This window comes from Passer domesticus, chromosome 4, assembly GCF_036417665.1.
Source record: "Passer domesticus isolate bPasDom1 chromosome 4, bPasDom1.hap1, whole genome shotgun sequence".
Taxonomy (NCBI): Eukaryota; Metazoa; Chordata; class Aves; order Passeriformes; family Passeridae; genus Passer; species Passer domesticus.
The window spans coordinates 43162078-43182007 of NC_087477.1; the positions used below are offsets into that span (position 1 = coordinate 43162078).

Here is a 19930-nt window from a genome sequence, read left to right on the forward strand (position 1 = left end):
TCCAATCAGTTTGGTAATTTTCTATTAGCTCTCTTATCTGCCAGACCACCTTCAGGTATTTCCCAAAGTGTGTGTAATGCTGTCTGTTTCAAAATAGCTCCCAGCTACATTAAAGACCCTTAAGAAGTAGGTGTCTGATGCTGCATTGGTTTGACTACACTGGAAGTACAGGAGACAGTTGCCTAGTTCCTTCACTACTTCTTGACAAGTAACTTTGGGCCTCATTTCTTTTTTGCTTGTGTGTTTACGTATGTATGTATTTATGTTTTTTATGTAATTTATAAAGATGTAGGAATGTTACATCAGTCTTTCTGCTTTTGTTGAATATACTACCATTTAAGTAGAGAAGTACTTTAATGAGGGAAAAATGCAGAAAATTCAGATGAGAGATTTTATTATAGTTTATTTTGTATATTTGCTGATATTTAAATTGTTTAAATATAAGGAAAGTTGTGAAGATGTGTTTAGACTGATTGATTCTACCCTTCTGCTCTTGCAACAAAGAATGTTTCCTATATTTCCTCTCTCAGAATTTTACTGCTCCCCATGGGAAAATATTTCTATCAGATTTTAGGCCTCCTTTCTCTTAGCCTCTGCTGGTGATGCAGTGTCCCTTCTGCTGTTCCAACAGCATCCCCAGACATGTTGAGGAGCCTCCGTCTGTGCCTGTTGCAGATGGATTTCTGCCTTCCTGAGCCCTGCTGCAGCTGGATCTGCCGTTCCGGCTGAGGTCTCCTAGTGTCTTGTACAACAGCACTGCATTCTTTGACTTAATTTTTCCAAAATTTTCCCATTATATTTTCTTTCTCTCGGATGTGTTGGATTAGGGATGAATGGCTAGTTCACAGTCTGTCTGAGTGGTTTTAGTTTGTTACTAGTGAGACTACAGTGTAAACAGATGGCCCTATGATGACCACCCTGGATTCCTCCCTAGTCTCAGGTGTCACTGGAGATCAAATGAGTGAAATCTAAAGCAAAATTAATTTCATCTTCCAAGAAGGTGTCTGACTGGTCAAATGAATCACACCTTAGAATGCTTATTCTCTTCTCTGACGGTAAAAAAAAAAAAAAAAAAACCCAACCAAAAAACCAAACTCAAGCTAATATCTCAAGGATAGATTTAGACATTGCAGATATTCAAATCTAGAGGAAAAAAATAGACTTCTTGTGATTTTGAATATTTTCCTTTTATTTTTTTCCCTTTTTTTGCATTCATGTCCAGATTTTTCTTTTCCACTGCTTAAGTATACTGTCTTAATTATTTTAGATGTCTAATCATATCTCTCAGCTTTGTCATGAGCACATGGACAGGCATTAAGTTAAATGCAAGTCTAATAGGCTAACCTACCTTTCTTATAATACCTTACAACTTTGTAAGTTTTATACAACTTATGCATATGAGAAAATCTTGTTATATTCTGGGGTGGTGTTCTGCAATTTCACCTTCAGAAGATTCAGCTTTACTGATTGTACAAAATAGAATCCTGGCCCTTTCAGCTAAGGATTTCCACTATCTCCTGAGTTACTGGAAAACATCTGAATTTACAAAAAGCATCATCTTGCCAGTTTTTCTTGGACGATACATGTAATAACTTCTGCTTATTCTGGGATGACTTTGTTTTGTCTTTGCTTTTCAAATTCATCTTTCGCAATTGCAGCTTACGTAATTCACTACAGTCTACTAGGGCATTGAAGTTGAAGGTAGAAAGTTAAGTTAGAAATTTAAGTTAAAGAAAATTACATGAACATTGTGTTTTCTCTGCTTGGCAATTAAGGCATCTACTTAGAGAAAATTATTTTCATTTGAAATTCATGCAATCCATGTTTCATAGCAAATGGCATAAAATCTTCAGGCAATTTAACTTGTCAGCTTATTATCATAGTTCTAAAATTGTGAGATGCAGGATTTTTTTTTTTGCATATTCTTTGTCATGTTTTAATTAATGCAAGTGATTCTGTAAGAACTCTAGTATAACGCCTATTTCATTTTGTAGTAAAGTTGCTGATCTTATCATATAACGTTGAAAGGAACTGAAATTATGTTGGGAAATTTACACTGCCATAAAATTGTAAGATGTAAGACCCCATCCCACTTCCTGCGAATTACGTTCCAAGTAGTGCTCCCATTTATTTTAATAATGAAGATCAGAATGTGGATGAATCTCGCAGAAAACAAAGTGAATCAAGGCAGGGCTAATGCATCCTTCAACTTACAACCCTTTTATTTATTATGCAGACACACACACACCTCTGCATGAGCAGGTTATTGGTCTGTCATTTCTTGTTTATGGTAATGAGTTCACTTTGGTTTAGTTTGTCAACTTTACATCAATTTATGAAGATGTAGATAGTGTTAATGAGCCCCATGAAGGTTATTAGGAGCTTAAAGTGTATGCACAATAAAGCAGTAAGAAATGATTCATGGCCCGTTTGCTGTCATGGACTCTCCAACAGTGCTTTTAAAATATTTTTAGATCCTTAGATTAAAGCTGTCTTAATCTAAATTATGACATGTAGATTGTATATATGTGAGGACATGTGTGCACTTCCAGATACTGACTGATAGGCAAAGCTCTACATAATCCTCATGTATGATTGAGCTATGAATGTTCAGGTCAGTAATTATATACTATAGAAATAATATTCTTGAGATACTACATTAAATATATCCCAATGATCCAATGAATCATAAATTAACTGAATTAGATAGCATTATTACATCTCAGTTCCAAGCTCTTATTTTCTCTGCTACCCTATGTTTCGATGTTTAGTGACAGTGCTGTGTCCAAAGTTTCTCAGAACACTAGTGTGGCACAATATGTTTCTGTACTGCAAAGAGCAATGTTTAAATAAGTACTTCTAGTCAGGCTCCTTTCTTCTCCTCATCTTCAAATTCATGTACATCACTTAAGCATTGCTGCTCCAATAGGAGAAGTTGTAGTGATTCCAGCCAGTCTTTAATTTCATTCTTCTGCTGTTCTGTTCTATTCCTTTAAATATTTCTGTACAAGTCACTGAGAAAACTTTTTTGAGAAGATTGACACCGATCACTGAGCTTACTGATCTTTAAAAAATAGTTCTACTTTTCTTTTCTTCCTTTCCTAAGGTCTGACAGTTGCATACAAAAATTAATCTCAATTTGGGAGCTTGCTTTTGTTACAATTACAAGAGCCTTCTGCATGACTTGAGCTAACTAATTAAAATTCTCATTAAAGTCTGAACCATTGAAGCAAAGAGCTAATACATCATTTCTCTCCACTTTACAATTTATATATTTTCAGCATCTAATAGCCTTCACAAGGATCATTCCATTCATTCATATGCCTCTAAGTAGTTATATTCTGGCCCATATTTCCAAAAATGGTTCTTATATTTGGCATAATTGCGGTGTTCCAGACTCAAAAAGCCCATCCAACAAAGTCCTCAGTGAATGTGCACATGTGGTTTCAGTTCAGTTAGTTAGTTGAGATGTAAAATTTTCCAGCCACTGAAGATTAATGCTTTTGACCGTTTAGCCCCAGTTTCTGATATATGTGATCCCAGGCCTCCTCTCTGATGTCTCAGAAGTTGTAAAGCTCCTTATATTATGTCAGTGTAGGAACATGGGCCTCTTCCTCACCTATATTGCTCTTTGAGGGGCACGACTTTTTCCAGGCATCTCAGCCCCCAAACTGTTTTCTGTGGTGTTGACAAGGTATTGCATACATGAAAGTAGCTACCCCTGAGATTTTATATTCAAGGGGAAAAAGTTAAATGCATGTGTATAGAAATACATGCTCTTTGGGATTGTGTGGGAGGAGATGAAGTCTCAAGATCTGTGAATAAATCCTTTTCCATGAAGAGTGTAATCAGAGGAACAGCTTCTTATTTTTACAGGCTAGCTCTGGTTAAACACTGAAATGTTTTTCTTTTTTCCCCTTTCACTTGCATGGACTTCCAGCCCTATCTGCACACAGGACTGTTACACATCTGTAAGTGAGAAAAAAATGTAACTCACAGGGAAAACATCTGTAAATCTTTAGTTCAGATTTATTGGTACTTGCCCTAACCATTCCGATGAACACTAGATGAATTTTCATAGATGCACTTCAGAGGGTAACTAAAGAAAAAAATTGATTGATTTCAAATATATCTTACTATCTTTCCTAGTGTTGAATGGATCACCAAGTGGATTGGAAGATATAGTGAAGCTGAAGACAGTTTTTAATTAAATATTTTCACTTCTTTTCAGTATACCTCTGCTCTGACCTATGATGCTGTTCAAGTGATGACAGAAGCTTTCCGTAATTTGCGTAAACAGAGGATTGAGATCTCCAGAAGAGGAAATGCTGGAGATTGTCTTGCAAATCCAGCTGTACCCTGGGGTCATGGTGTAGAAATAGAAAGGGCATTGAAACAGGTAGCTTCCCTGGAGTGGATGCTGGGATGAGTGCATGTGTGAAGTTCTCTATAAATAGTTGAAAATATCTTCTAGTCTCCTAAACTATCTGGATCTTGCTGGGAATAATGTGGAAGTGAAATCCTCGGGATAATATATTGCATATGGCTAAGATAATATATTGCATATGAAAATGACTCTTACATTAATGTTTTTGAAATCTCAATAATCATTTGTAGAAATAAAAACATTTTCTGAAAAGAATCGAACTTAATTCTTCTACCACTTGCATCTTCATCTGTTATAGGTTCAGGTGGAAGGGCTAACAGGAAATATCAAGTTTGATCAGAATGGAAAGAGAATCAATTTTACAATAAATGTCATGGAGCTCAAAAGTACTGGTCCTCGGAAGGTAATTTGAATTGTGTTATAGCATCTTAAAAGGTTTTACCATTCTAAGCAATGGATTCAGGTAGGTACTGAATCATTCATTAAAGCACAAGTTGTGATAATATTCATAGGTGTATTCTACAGTGGTCTTGCAGAGTGAAGTAAACATATGTAATATTTCTTTCTAACAAATATGAATTATTATTTCTGGTAAGTGCTACGTAAGTGTGTTTTCCTTTCAGTTTTGTGGATTAAACTTTTTTCTTTCTGATCTGAATTGCTAAATGTGAGCCAGCATTTGGAGAAATATGCTTCTGAATGACAAAAGCTAGATACAGCTTTTTAGCAATATTTTTGTAAGTGTGTTTGTGTTTCTGCTCTAATTCCAAATCTTTCAGGGGAAAACAGTTTCTCATGTTTTGCTAATCTGGAGTGTTTCAATTTTACAATGTGTGATGTTTATACTAAAACCAGTTAATATGTGAATAAGAATGGTATACCTGTTCTAGACAAAGTAATGTAAAAAAATGTCATTACTTCAATCTTTTCAGTATTTGTTGTAGTCTTTCACTACATAAATAGAAATACTTGCAGTGGTAAATCCATAGCTTAAACAGTTCTCTTTGAGCACAAATCAAGGGCACAGTAATAACATGCTTTACCTTTTCCAGAAAAGTTCGTATTCACTAGTGTCTGTGCATCCTATACACTCTCTTTAGATTGGATATTGGAGTGAAGTGGACAAAATGGTTGTGAATCCTCTTGATGGCCCTCTTGGAAATGAATCTTCAGGACTAGAGAATAAGACTATTATTGTCACCACTATTTTGGTAATTAACCTCCTATTTTGTCAGAAGACAAGTCTGTCCGACACTGATTTGTTTCTCGACATTATGTTAGTTTCAATGTACTGTCTTTTTATTATTTGAGGTTGTGAGCTGTTACTTATTGTGATACACAATAAAATCTAGAAATTAGGGAAATGTATGGGATTCAGCATGCAGTTTTGATTTGTAGAGGATGAATGGTCTTTGATTGAACATCCTAGAAAGTTATGATTTTTAAAACTGAAAATGGAAATTAAATACCTGCTTTCAAAGAAGAGAAACTTTCTGAGAGGCAGGGAATTTAGAGAATAGATGTTAGAGAATAGATTTTGACAAACAGCAAAGAGACTGGTTCTTATGCTTCAGGATTGTAGCTGCTATGAAATGTAAAGTTAAACATTAAATATTTTATGCTGGTTGTTTAGAAAATTAAATTGTATATTATTATAGAAGAGCATTTTTCTGTAAATTACACAGCTTATCAGTTTGAAAGACCCATAGTTTAGCACAGGAATTTCTCTGGATGCAAGGACAGTCCTGTAGCAACTGAACAAAGAGGAAATACATTAATCCAATTTATGAATCATCACCAATTTTGCTGATGATAGAAATTTAGTGCATAGTTATAGATATCTTACCTATTGTTTGTATAGCAGTTTAATAAAAATATAGCCTTGAGAGCCTCAAGTGTTTTTTCAAGGAGAGATGTGGTTGTGAAATAGAAAATAATTTTCTTGTATAAGACAGCAACAAAAGCAACTAAATACCTTTGCCTTCTTCCATTGAAACTGTGGGAGAGAAAGAAACTGATTTTGGAATTTACTCTTTCTTCTCTGAATGCGTTACTCCTGTTAACATTCATGGTCATTATTAACATACTTCTGGGAATCACTATGCCTGTAAGTACTTATTTGTGTGTGACTCTGGAGAATGCAGCTTTTAAATGTGTTAAAACACGTGCCATTCATAATTGACAGCTAATGTCATACATAGCATGTATGATTCAGATGGTATCTGCTCTCTTTTTTCACATGTAAAAGGGAACATACCAATCTGTGAAGTGTACAACAGATGCACCTGTCTCTGTCAAGTAGCTAAAGCAAGTTCTTTCTGTGCAGGAGTCCCCATATGTCATGATGAAGAAAAATCACGAAATGCTTGAAGGAAATGATCGATATGAGGGTTATTGTGTGGACTTAGCTACAGAAATTGCTAAGCACTGTGGATTCAAATATAAGCTCACAATTGTTGGGGATGGCAAGTATGGGGCAAGGGATGCAGACACGAAAATCTGGAATGGGATGGTTGGAGAACTTGTTTATGGGGTAAGAAAATTTTCTATAATAAAGCTATTAAAGATGACTAATGAAAGGAGTGGGATTTGGTTTCATTTTCTCTGTAGAATGTAGGAAAGTTACCTAATTAATTTTATAGGAATGAATGACTTTTAATGGCATGAAAAATTTTGAAAATAAAACATTAAATTACATTTCAAATGCAAATAAAGCTGGCGGAACATGAATGCATATTTCATCCTTCTGACCAGGTGAAAAGCAAAGTACTTTGTTAAACTTTTAAATGCCATATGCTGTTAAAAGGGCATATATAAAAACAAAAGCTTGGAATACACCAACCATGTGGCTCTATGCATTTCAGTACGAGTTCAACTAAAAATTTCTGAAATTCTCCACAGGATATTCTCGGTGAAACAAATGTCTATTTTCTATTTGTGAAATGCCATAGAAACTAAACCGTTTTTTGCTCTGTTCATTGCATTAGCTATTATTTGCTTTTTCTCTTCCTTTACAGAAAGCCGATATTGCAATCGCTCCATTAACTATAACATTGGTGAGAGAAGAGGTGATTGACTTCTCAAAGCCCTTTATGAGCCTGGGGATATCAATAATGATCAAGAAGCCTCAGAAGTCCAAGCCAGGAGTGTTTTCATTTCTTGATCCGTTAGCATATGAAATCTGGATGTGCATTGTTTTTGCCTACATTGGGGTCAGTGTAGTTTTATTCCTGGTCAGCAGATTTAGCCCATACGAGTGGCACACTGAGGAATTTGAAGATGGAAGAGAAACGCAAACTAATGAATCAACTAATGAATTTGGGATATTTAATAGTCTCTGGTTTTCCCTGGGTGCCTTTATGCAGCAAGGATGCGATATTTCGCCAAGGTTGGTTACTCACTCATTTCAACTTTGTGCATTTTTGGTCTCAGCCATCTCAGCCAGAAGAGGTTCGTGGTGCATATATTTTCATTCTTGGAGAGAAATTAATTGCAATGATTTTTTCCTCCCTAAAGTCACAGAAGTCCTTGAAATGAAAGCACTTGTCTGTGACCTAGGGTCAGGATGTAGTTGATCGACTTTGCCTTAGTGTCGATCATAAATCTGCCAAGTGAAGTTATATACACCATGCAGAGACTGCAAAATGCATAAGGTTCACATCATTCCATGCCTTCTTGGAGGGGTACCGTGTTTTTGCTGCATATTCCCATTTTACAGTTGACAGTGCATATGGTTCACCACAACTGTAATGGGAAAAAAGGATAACATACTAGTCGTGAACTACAGAGGCAGCACTTTCCCTCTAAAACTCACTGCATATCATAACATGGTTATTAACACACTCTTATTCCCCAAGAGAGCCTTGAACTTAAGTAAAAAGTCCTGTGACGGCTCTAATTTCATGTAGATAGTTGCAAAACACTATTTTTTTCCATGGCCTAGTTTTAGAATAGTCACAAAGGAAGTTATGAAAATGAATCTGAAGGTCCAGTTTATGAGTGCTTAATTCCTCATGGATTTTCTTCTACTTTATTAGGGACACCTGCAAAGCACTTAAGTTAATTCCTTTGGAGTTCATTAAATATTCTGTTTTGCTTGTGCACAAGTGGTTCTAGCTTTGATTCAGCGAAGTGGTGAGTAGGTAGGTAAATTGCTGCTTGAAGGAAATATAGTAGCAATTTAAATAGGGCAGCCTTTAAGGAAATCAAACTAGAGGACTTCGTTAAAACTGCTTATTAAAATTACATTTCTTATAAACATCCTGAAGTAAGACAGGGAACAGGTCAGTTTCTAGTGAGTCTAGTAGTTGGTGGTCAAAATAAATCAAACCAAGGGAACATTTCTTAGACATTAAGTCATGCATCCCAAAGGGTAACAGCAGGTTTTCAAGTTGTTCTACCACAGAAATAACAGCATTTATTGTGTGAGAACTTGAGCAATTCTCTGTAAAGGCTGCTGTATCACAGTAGGAGATGCCAGCCTTTATGGTGAAGGATGCAATGCATTTGGCACCTTACTCAGTAAGAATTGTATACAAGAGACAAGGGAGTGAAGAGGGCAAATTGCTGCAGATCATGAGAAGTTGTGTTGATTTCACTCCTGTGGGATTTTTGTATTAATTACACACTTCACAGCTGGAGTTGCCTGCTAAGTCACAAAATTATAAAAAATAATTTTGTATATTAGTACAAAATTATTTTTATTGAATCAAAGCTGCAGTAGAATTATGATATTTTTCTTGTTATCATTATTATTTTACTATATTTTACTATTTATGAAAGCACAATGGTTGTTTATATGGTTTAATAGGTATTGAAAGGTAGAGTAAGAATACTGATAGCAAATGGTCATCATAAAATGTGCCTGAAACTCAATTTTGGATATGCAATATTTAGCTTCAGTGAAGCATTTAAATTTATTTCATTGAAACCATAATTTTGAGGAAGGTGGTTAATTTGTATATTATATGTTTATTATAAAAATAGAAAAATATATTATTAATAATAGTAAATATTAAAATAGTGGAATATTAAATACTAAAATCAAAATAAATATAATATTTATTATATTATATTCCCTGGCTCTGGAATAAAATAGTGGTGCTGAGTAAGACTGGACCACCTGGAAATGGTCTGTAGGAACAGTTCCATTGTTGCCTCATGGGTAGCAGAGGAACAAAAGAGTACAATAATATATTGTGTGATAATCATAACTTAGAGGAAAGTTTTCCTCATCTTTTCTGAGACGTGAGTGTGCTCTCCATTCTGCCAGATAATGCTTTTCTAAGTACAAAAGATGGTGCACAAATTTATGTAATTGTGCACAGAATTTTTTATTATAGTACTTAAAGATCTAGTAAATAGATCCTTCTAACGTATGGGTTCATGCTAGCATATTTTAGAAACTGTTCCAAATGCACATAAAAAAGAAACTACTTATATAACTGTGAGAGACTGCCTGGGGAAGTTTTGAACAAAAATGACACCCCAAATAATTTTACTTGTAAAATGCCATGTGGGAGCATAATTTCTGTATTGGTATTGAATTTATTCTTTTTTCACAAAGTCACTGGCAACTTTGCTCACAGATCATGGGCATTTGAAAATATTGTCATTTGCTGAGGGTGTCATCAATACAATACAAAGTACCCTAGTAATTATATACTCATTGACAGATTTTACCTTGCAAATATGCAATATAAAATATTCAGTATATCTTATAACTCAATATTTTGCTTGTAGAATTATTTTATATTTCAATTACCCCCTTTTTAAAATAAGTACGTGATGTTTTTTCAAAGGTGACAGAAAGCATTTTTGCAGAATACAGCTCACTTTAGAATGAGCTCGATATAATCTTTTTCTATGGTCCTTTGAATAACATATTTTGGGCCTTATCTGACTTGATTTTCATGCAGTAGAGTGAATTAGTGAGTCTGTTGTGACATGGAATAAATCTTTTGATGTCAGAATTATGACAGAGATTTTATGCAATAGCAATTAGAAAAAAAATTATTTGTCCAGAATTGTTTCTATTTAATTGCATTCCTAGCTTGGTAAATCAAATTGGCATGACTATAATTTTTAAATGTACATATATCTATATGTAGTTATATCTAGATATATTCTACGTCGCAATTAGTTTGTGTTCTCATTCACAGTACAGTAGGCTGGGTGAGTGATTCCTAATTTGTTTACTTAATAAATAGAGAAGACACACCAAGACATACCTAAGCTACTGCAGTGCCCTAGTACTAGACTGTTAACTACATGCACATTTCTGCCAAATAATTAAGCATATCTCCGAAGATTATGTACTGCATCCTATAATGTCTTGTTTAGAAACAAAGTGGTAATTAATTTCAAACTTTAAAGGATCATAAAAAAAAATCCAAGTTTGACAATAATGTTATACCAATATTTCTCTTATATTAGTTTTCTATTCTTGAAAGTTACTGAGTTGTGCTTTATGCTGTTTTATATGTTTTCTTGAGTTCTCTTTTCTTCTTTCTTCTTGAGCAGGAGAAGCAAAACACAGATCCATAAGAGCCCACCTGCTGCTGTTATAAACATCAGATTATTATTATTTTTTAAAATATACTTTCTTCACCATTTTTCTGTATTATCACTGATTGTTTCATGTCCAGTCCTCAGTTTGTTAAATGCTTGTATCTTTCAAAAGTCGGGTGCACTTTTTAGGCTATAGATATTCCCTGAGCAAGCTTTTCTTACAAATAACGCTGTTTGTTTCTCAGTACAAATTGTGCACAGCAGCATAAGCCGTTGTTTTGTGGAAATCAGTCTTTGTCTGAATGTCTTATGAAAACAATCAAGGCCCTTGATTTTAAAGTGCATACTGGTATAGCTGCTGATTTTGTTTGATCCTCATCATAATGTCACACAAAATCACTTCAGAGGGAACAAAAAGTTTGTGTTAAATATTGCACATTATGATGGAAGCAGTTTCCTTCAAGGGCTGTCAAAACTTTGAAGAACTGGATCACTAAGTTCTTCCAGAAGTAAACTCTGGAGTCCTGATTTCAGCAGAGTCCCAGGAGATCCAGTGGAGAATGCCTTGATTTCCCATCTGATGTGTGTGCAGAGCTGGACTCTGAGATAGCCTGAAATGCTTCCGTGTATTATAACACACCGTTTGCATAAAACTGATAACGTGTTCCTTTTTGGGATTTCCATTTCACTTTACAAATCCATTTCATACTTGTTACTAGATCCCTGTCGGGGCGCATTGTTGGAGGTGTGTGGTGGTTCTTTACCCTCATCATAATCTCCTCCTACACGGCTAACTTAGCTGCCTTCCTGACGGTTGAGAGGATGGTGTCTCCCATTGAAAGTGCTGAGGATCTTTCCAAGCAAACAGAAATTGCTTATGGGACATTAGATTCTGGCTCCACTAAAGAGTTTTTTAGGGTAAGAATCTCTGCTTTTTAGATATTTTTTTTTTAAAGATTGTTTTAAGTAGGTCTTCACTCATGTAAATGTGTTTACCCTTGGCTTTATTAAAAGATTCCTATGAAAGTGTGAATTACACAGCTCAACTCACAAATATAAGTGTTCCTTATTTGTAATTGCTACATTTTATTTTTATATACAAATATAAGGGTCTTGATATAAATATGCAAAGCAAAATTACCTAAAAACATACTCCACTATACAGTGGAAAAACAGGGTATGTTTGAAGAAGGAAGTTGCTGTCATTTATCTGTTTAATAGCTCTGCTATATTTTAGGTACCCATGCAGTGAATAAGAACATGGGACAGGTGTACATTCATGTCTTAATAAGCATTCTACATGATTTTTCAAGTTAGTCGATGGGGAATGGGATATAATCCTTCTGACTGCTGTAGAATACATATGTCTGCTTTTGAAAACAGTTCTTACTTGTATTTGCATTACATTAATGCCTTGGAAGCCTGTCAGTCCTCACCCTCTACCTTCGGGTATTGCAGTTTTAAAAATACATGAAACTTTCAGTGTGTGAGTCTTAGGCTGCCCTTGAGACACCAGCTAGCCTGGTGAAATCCATCCAGCAAATGAGTGAGTGACTAAGGCTGCTGACAAAAAACCCCAGAGCAGCCTCGCCTTGTCTGTGTGCTCTGTGTGTCTCTTACTCTGTGTAGAAAGTGCATCTAAAGTACTAAAATAGAAAGAGACTTCTGTTTTCATGGGGTTTAGTTAATGATGTTACATTTAACAAAATATATTTTAAAATAGTTGTAATTAGTTCATTTATATTTCAAGCATACACTGACATGAAAATGAAAGGAAACAGGTTCTCACAGATCTTTTTAATATATTGTATAAATAGAGCAGTAACTGCTAGATTATGGTTTTCACTGGATCCTGTAATGCATACTTAACTGGTAATGGACTAAATAGGAATCATACTTGTCTCAGCTGTAGAAATTTTCTGATTCTGAAGGTAAGTTCAGTAATAATACCTGCTGCTGATCGCATTTCTGTTTGCTAAACCAAAACTAAAGTCAGGTGTACAAGCTGGTAAAAATGAAATTGGGTTTGTGCTAAGGGTGTTTAGAAGCATTTAGAAATATACAGGTATGTTTCTGGTTTTGTGAACCTAAACCTTTTAGAACATGTCTTTACCTGGGATTGAATGTGATTTAACAGTAGGTCTCTTCTTCTGAATAGTTAATCCTTTGAGATTTTTACTTGTTTCTTTTTTAACCAAAAAAAAAATTTTGTATGTGCATGCATTAGTATCTAGTTTTACTCCTAGCACATATGTACATATTTCCACTTTTATACAACTAGTGTTCCTGGCAATTGCTTGAGCACTAAAAGCTTACTTTTGTTAAAAATAGGTAGAGGCTTTGTGAGGGCATATTCTTCATCTTTGGTTAAGTTATCTTTGGCTCTGCACAAACAAAATTCTAATGATCTTTGGAAATTTCTACTCAGCAATTTCTATCACAATTTGGTACATTATGTGCAAAACAACTCTAGCCTGGTGCATCTATCTACTGTTTGCTAAAAACCCCTTAAACTTGTCCAGTTACTTTTGAAGAAATAACATCTGTCAGAATTTCTTTTTAAGAGGCCTGAAACTCAAGTTCCGACAATGACACGCTCTGCTGAAGACAATGTGAAAGGAATCTCTAGCACTAAGGAGACTAAAATTTCACCCAGAGTATATCTGTATTCTGACTGGATTGGACTGGATGTGTGATTTTTATATGACCTGAAATTAGCACTCAAATTCTCTGAGTAGCTGAAAACAATTTGAGTATATATTTAGCAGCAAGCTAAAATGGTCTGGCTTCTTCTCTGTCACTCTTGGGAATTAAAAAAACATATGGGATTTTTCAGTCAGTCTGTTTTCAGGAAGTGGTGTTATTTGCAAGCTTGTTTTCTATCGATGGAATGTATACTAAATCTTTCCTAGTAGAGCCCTAATTCCTGGGGCAGCACAAAATAAAGGGTAGCTGGGTACTGGGGATGAGAACGGTACACTGAATTATCTTTGCTACTAAAAGATATTTTGTGATAATACATTACACAATTGAAGAAGAGATGTTTTGCAGTATTTTTCAAAAAGGAATTCTCAGCAATTGCCTAGATGGTAAAAGCTAGCTGAAAAATCCTCTTCTGAATAGTTGACTATAAATGTATGCAATGCTAATGGAAAGAGGTGAGATCAAGCATTTTTCTAGCTCCTGTGAGTGCTCATCACATATCGAGCAGACAGTAGGCATACAAGCTATTCCATATCACCTGGGGATAATATCCTTGCCATTCATGAGAAAAGGATGTGTTTCCTTTGCTCTTTACCCCAATTTAGGTAGGCCCCCTAGCTTTAAAGATAGCATGGACCAGTAGGAGATATTCTTGCCAGCAGTGCATAGAGCATCAGTTGGCACTGCATCAAGAAACATAACTAGGAAAAGGAATGAAAAAGCATTGTGTTCTGGTGTTTCTAGTGCTGCTTTAAGATGAGAAGAAGAAGAAGCTTGGTACATCCTATATAGGAAATATCAGTACAAAAATAATGGATTTTTAAATATTTTTAAAAGAAAAAAGTGATAAAAACTATTGACATAAACATCAGCAAGATACTATTACTTGTTAGTAATAATCTCATAGATAATTTTATAGCTATAAGTCTACAGAGATGGAAATTTTTTCTTTAATGGCACATCTGTCAGGTCTCTGTAAATACCAGAATGTGTAGTAGTTTTCCTCAGGAGATCTGAGTTGGCACTAGCAGAATCGTAAGTACGACCCAAGTCTAAAGAGCTCTGTTCCCCTGAGTTGGGATATTTACCACTTCTGATATTTGCTAATGCTTCTACTTTATAGATAGTCCTTGTAGAGTTCTTATTGCAATTGAAAGCCTAAACAAAGGTATACATTGCATTGCTTTTGCATTTTCTTTTGGGTTATGGGCAGAACAATGAAGTATGTGTGGCCATGGTTTCCCCAAAGTGCATCATTTTTCTCAAATCAGCAGAGGATTGTAGTGGTGAGAATGCAAGTCTGCAAGCACCACTGGGAAGACTCAGGAGTCTTTTCAGTTGTTCTAGTGCAGGTGCATCATCCTCTCCCTAATTGCTGGCACACAGGTACTACTTGATGGAGAGGTAAATGGTGGGCAGTGAAATGCGTCGCTCTGGTACGTCCTGGTGGCACTGTCCACAGTCACACTCTGTCCTTGTCTTCGGTGATTTCCCAGCTGGTACGTGCATTAGCCAGGGCACCTAGCTGAACTTGAGAGGGGAGAGAAGTCACTAACCCAACAAGACAGTCTGCTGCTCACCTACCACTGCAGAAGCTAGTTTTAAAGCATTGTCTGTATGCATTAACTCCTGAAGTTGCCTCACTTACTTTCATGGGCTACGGCACTGGAAGAAGAATCCAAGTAAGTATGCAAGCATCCACTGGAACATTTCCGTGCTTTTCACCTGCTTGAAGGCATAATGAAAATTAATACCAAAATGACACAACGAGAACAAAAGTTAATTATTTTTATGGTTCAGTCATATTTTTGCTGTATGCCTAGCTCTGTTCATTAAAGATATGTACAAATTGGGTAGACAGATGAAATCAATCATCCTACCTCTTTTTCCATTCCAGAAGATGAATTGTAACTAGTCCTATAAGTAAGGTAATTAAGCATCACGAAAAAAAAAATTATGTGCAGAGCAATAACTAGATCAATTTACTGTCTCTCTGCATTAGTTTTTATTTAAAATATCTTCATATGTACCGATTTTTCAACCAGCAGTGTGACATGGACAATCCAATCTGTTTCATTGTAATTGTTTTGGTGGCCTTTAAGAATAGATCCTCTGCCAAAATGAAAGCAGCAGAACTGCTCCATAACAAAGAAGCAGACTTTACCTTTCACTGAGAAAACTCTTCAAGAGTTGCTTATTCTTGCTGAAGAGGCAGGAGTTTACAGAATGAAAAGGTTGGCCTTGAAAACATACTGGAAGGATGACAATCCTTATAATCTTGTAGAGAAATCCTCTCACACAGTGGAAGGCCAGAAACAAACGTAAGAGCTGACAAGACCTCTTGAGTCATTTCTCCTGCAAAAGTGTTTTCTGTTGGGAGGAAAAGAAAATTTTGCCCGAAAGAAAATAGCAATGTCTTTCTGAGTTATCTTCAACAAAGTCCAGTGCCTCTACGTTTATAAGTCTTTTAAAATATTTTTTAATTTGTAAAATATTTATGTTAACAATTGCGTTACAAGAGGGGAGGGGAAAAAAACCATACTGAAATTTCTAAAAGAACAAAAAAACAAAACTATAGGAAATCTTTGGTGAGAAGAAGCATGTTGGTTTTTTTGTTGTTTTTTTTTATTAAATTGAAGTAAAAGACTATGACTCATACCTCAGCCTCAAATTTTGAAGTGTGAGATGTAGAAGAATTATAGAACATATATTTTCAGAGTTTCATTTTGACTAGCTCCACAGAAGCCTCTGAGAGGTGAAGGAGTTGAAAGACTCAGCCATGAAATATCCTGTAATATTTACCATGGATTCTGGCTGACACTTGAAGAGGCAGAGAAGGGGTAGGACTGGTACTTCACGGATCTGCAAAGCAGATGTGGCTGGAGAGTGTGGGTATGGTTCTTTAGTTTGACAGGAGAAAAAGGTCCACAGCTGAAATAGTGAGGAGAATCAGATCTGAGCACTGAGTTAGTGCAAGGACTGCCTTTGCACCCAATAGCATATTATTGAAGATAATGCTTGTACTTTTCTGTGATAGACTGGGTTCAAGTGATTAATTTTCGCTTGTCTTTTGTTTTTTGATATCCTTGCATCTGCAGAACACAGAAGAATTTATTTAGGCCATTTTGAAAGTTATTTTAAAAGAAAGAATGCAGTAATCAGTACTTTATTTTTCCCTCAAAGCATCTCTTTTTGTTATTTTTCAGGTGGTTTTTTTTTTTTCTTTCCACATTATGCTTGCTATGGTTAGAAACATCTTTTATTGTCCAGACTATATGTATTTATAACTCGTTTATTCTCAATTTTTACAGTAATTTATAATTGTTATGTTGATTTTTTTCTTCTCACTGTTTATTTTCTTGATGTATTAATCCTGAAGGAGCAGAAGTGTACTTTGTTTGCTGTCCAAGATCTTAGTTTGCTTTGTAGAAAGGCATTGATATTTCTTTATCTTTTCTGGAAATAATTTTCTCCCAATTCTATCACACTGTTTCTGGTAACCATTTTGATCATAGTGACAGATCTGTGTTTCTTTTGTTTTTTGCCAACTGATGGTTTCCAGTTTTATGCAGATTTTCTTATTGCTCCTAAATTGTTGGATAATGCTTTTGAACTAGGAAGTTTCATTTCTATCATTCTAGTGATCAGAATTTTCCACTTCTCATCTATAATAAATAAATAAATAATTTTTCCATAGTCTATGTTTTGGCATCTCAATATCCTTTTCTACTAATCCTAGTAATTTTTGTCCTGTAATGACACTTTAAAATGTCATCTGAAGCTGTGCATGCTGTGCAGTATTTACACCAAAAGAGCAGTAGTTTGAATGCTTTCTCATTCCTCAGTCCAGGCAGTATGTTTATAGTTCTAGACTACAAGAACGGCATTTGCAGTTATCCACAGATTTGTGGCAGCTTGAGAAAGCACTTTTGTGTTTTGGGATTTAGTTTATTCCCCCTCCTCCCGTATGGGTGCAATGAGCTCTTTTTCAAAATTGTAAAAATTAGTTTTTTGTGACATTTATATGAGTTTTTAAAGAAATGACATTGAAGTGATCTGCTTTGATTTTATGCTGAATGGTAGGAAGGAATTTCAATTCTGAGGAAACTGAAATTAGTAAGTCTCAAAGGAGGAGTAATTTCAGCAGTTATTTTAATGGAAATGAAATTATTTGGGAACATACCTTTGTAAGAGCAGTCTTGGTCACTTAACTCCTTAAACCACGTGGAGAATATGATGATTATATAAGGTCATTGTCCTGCACATTTCTGGAGAAAATTATTTTAAGTAAACTTTTGGGGAATTAATTAATGAGGTAGAATATTTTAGATTTTTTATTAGTAAGACCTAATATATTACAGATATTTTTGGAAGCTCAATTAAGTAATGGAAACTGAAATGCCATAAAACTTCATCTTAACAAGATTTAACTAATTTTTTTATTTATGAATAAATATATCCATATCTCACAAAATTTAGAACTTACATTTATTTAAACTTACCTTAAGTATTCACTCAGTATAAACATGGTGTTTTAAAGTGCTTAATCTTCAGCTAATTAAATGAAAAAAATAGTTATTTTCTGTGGGTTTTTTGACCTATTAATATTTGGCTAATTTGATTTACTGACTAAGCACATTTTGGCTTTCTTTACACTTTCTGGCTACTGGTGACATTATGACTTCCTGTACTTTTGTTCAGTATGGAAGGTCAACAAGACGGTTTCACAAACCATGTTTGAGAATTGGAGATCTGCTCCCAGAGTACAAGATCATCATCTAGTAGAATGTTAGTAGCTTGAGGAGCTATTTCTGTCAAAGGCATACTAATTATAGCACCCCAGTTTTAAGGATAATAGGTCTTTGAATGTCAAAATAGAAAAGTTATCTGATGACCTACAAAATAAAGTTGATAAAGCTTTGCATAAATTAATTTCCTAATTAGGTTCTTAATGGAGTTAGTATTCTACATTGGAATTGGATGCGTACTCTGTAATAATAATAATAAAATAAATTTTAGATATAATAATAAAGTTATCCCAATATATTGTAATTATCTGTGGAATAATTATTAGTATTTATTAATCTATATTAATTATATACTTATAATTTTACAGCTTATTTAATGCATTTTATATTGTTGTTGATATTATTTTCATAGTCAAAATGCACAGTGGGAACATGATATTTTAAAAAAAAAGCATCAGTTCCTGGGACATTTTTGTATCAGTGTATGGCTGTAGAAGTCATTAGTAATGGGACAAAAAAATGTTCATTGTGAGTATTAGGGTCTTGTACTGCCATGTTGGTGTTGATTACAATACCAAAATTATAATTAGCTGCTAACATTTCGTGCATACACTGAGTGTCACCTTGCAATAGCAATCAGCCACAGTAATTAAGAGCAATGCAGGTCATTTCCATCCTCTCGCATTCTTGTAGTCTCTATGGCAGTCTAGAATGTTTCTGTAACTTGTACTGCATTTGTAGTGTGGAAGCCCAACTTGCACATGGGGCATCCTGTGTGTACACAGAATACTAGATGGCCTCTTAACACTGACATATATCTACATCTACAGCTCTGCCTTTCAAATAAATGCAAATTCTGAAAATAATGAAGGAATAAAATGGCACAGTTCTGAAAACACGTTGTATTACTAAGTATATTGTATAGCAATATAAAAAAATCTAGAAGTCACCCATATTCCTTACAGAATGGCTCACTGCTCTTATTTTTTAGGAATCTAGACAAAGCCGAGGACTAGGTAGGCATCCAGACTCAGAACTGTATGAATTCCAGCCTGAACTTTTCAGTGTTCCTGGCTGCAGAGGACTACATGGTAATGGCCAGCCCTGAGTGTCCTTATCTGGTGACATTCTTACAGAATGTCTTACAGATTTTCAGTTTCATGATTGCTGGGTCAGATATTCCTACCTTCATCCCTATAGCAAGGACCCTGTGAGCCATCTAGTGGGAGGTTTCTTCTTAACACTTGACCCTTTGGGAAACCTGTTCCTTGCAACCTTTTCCTGCTCATCTGCCCAGCTGATAGTACACAGTGATGAACTTTGTGAACTACCCCTTCAAAAATGGTGCAATCAATTTGTTAGGTTTCTTCTAGTTTTTAGGGTCATATGTCTGGGGATGTTTTGGGTTGGAAAAATGCAATATGGTAGATGTTCCAAGAATCTGAGAAACTCACTGTGCCTTCAACACACAGTTATTTTACTGTCATTCTGTTATGCTGAGTATATCCAAGTCTTTTGGCATCTGTGGGTATGCTGAGTATGTACAGAGCAACAGATTAAAACACGCAACAAGTGGTTTGCA

General features: G+C 35.1%; 1 protein-coding gene across 4 annotated transcripts in view; it reads left to right on the forward strand.

Annotated features, from left to right (window-relative positions):
- GRIA2 (glutamate ionotropic receptor AMPA type subunit 2) overlaps positions 1-19930 on the forward strand; it is an 88633-nt gene that overhangs the window by 61249 nt on the left and 7454 nt on the right. For all 4 annotated transcript variants that reach the window (XR_010361142.1, XM_064417483.1, XM_064417484.1 and 1 more), the window contains exons 7-12: positions 4232-4399; positions 4686-4790; positions 5488-5598; positions 6714-6920; positions 7405-7775; positions 11617-11815. Coding sequence is in view for 3 of the 4 variants with exons in the window: in XM_064417483.1 (XP_064273553.1) it covers positions 4232-4399; positions 4686-4790; positions 5488-5598; positions 6714-6920; positions 7405-7775; positions 11617-11815 (1161 nt within the window). In the remaining variant the exon portion in view is untranslated. The remainder of the gene's footprint in view (positions 1-4231; positions 4400-4685; positions 4791-5487; positions 5599-6713; positions 6921-7404; positions 7776-11616; positions 11816-19930) is intronic.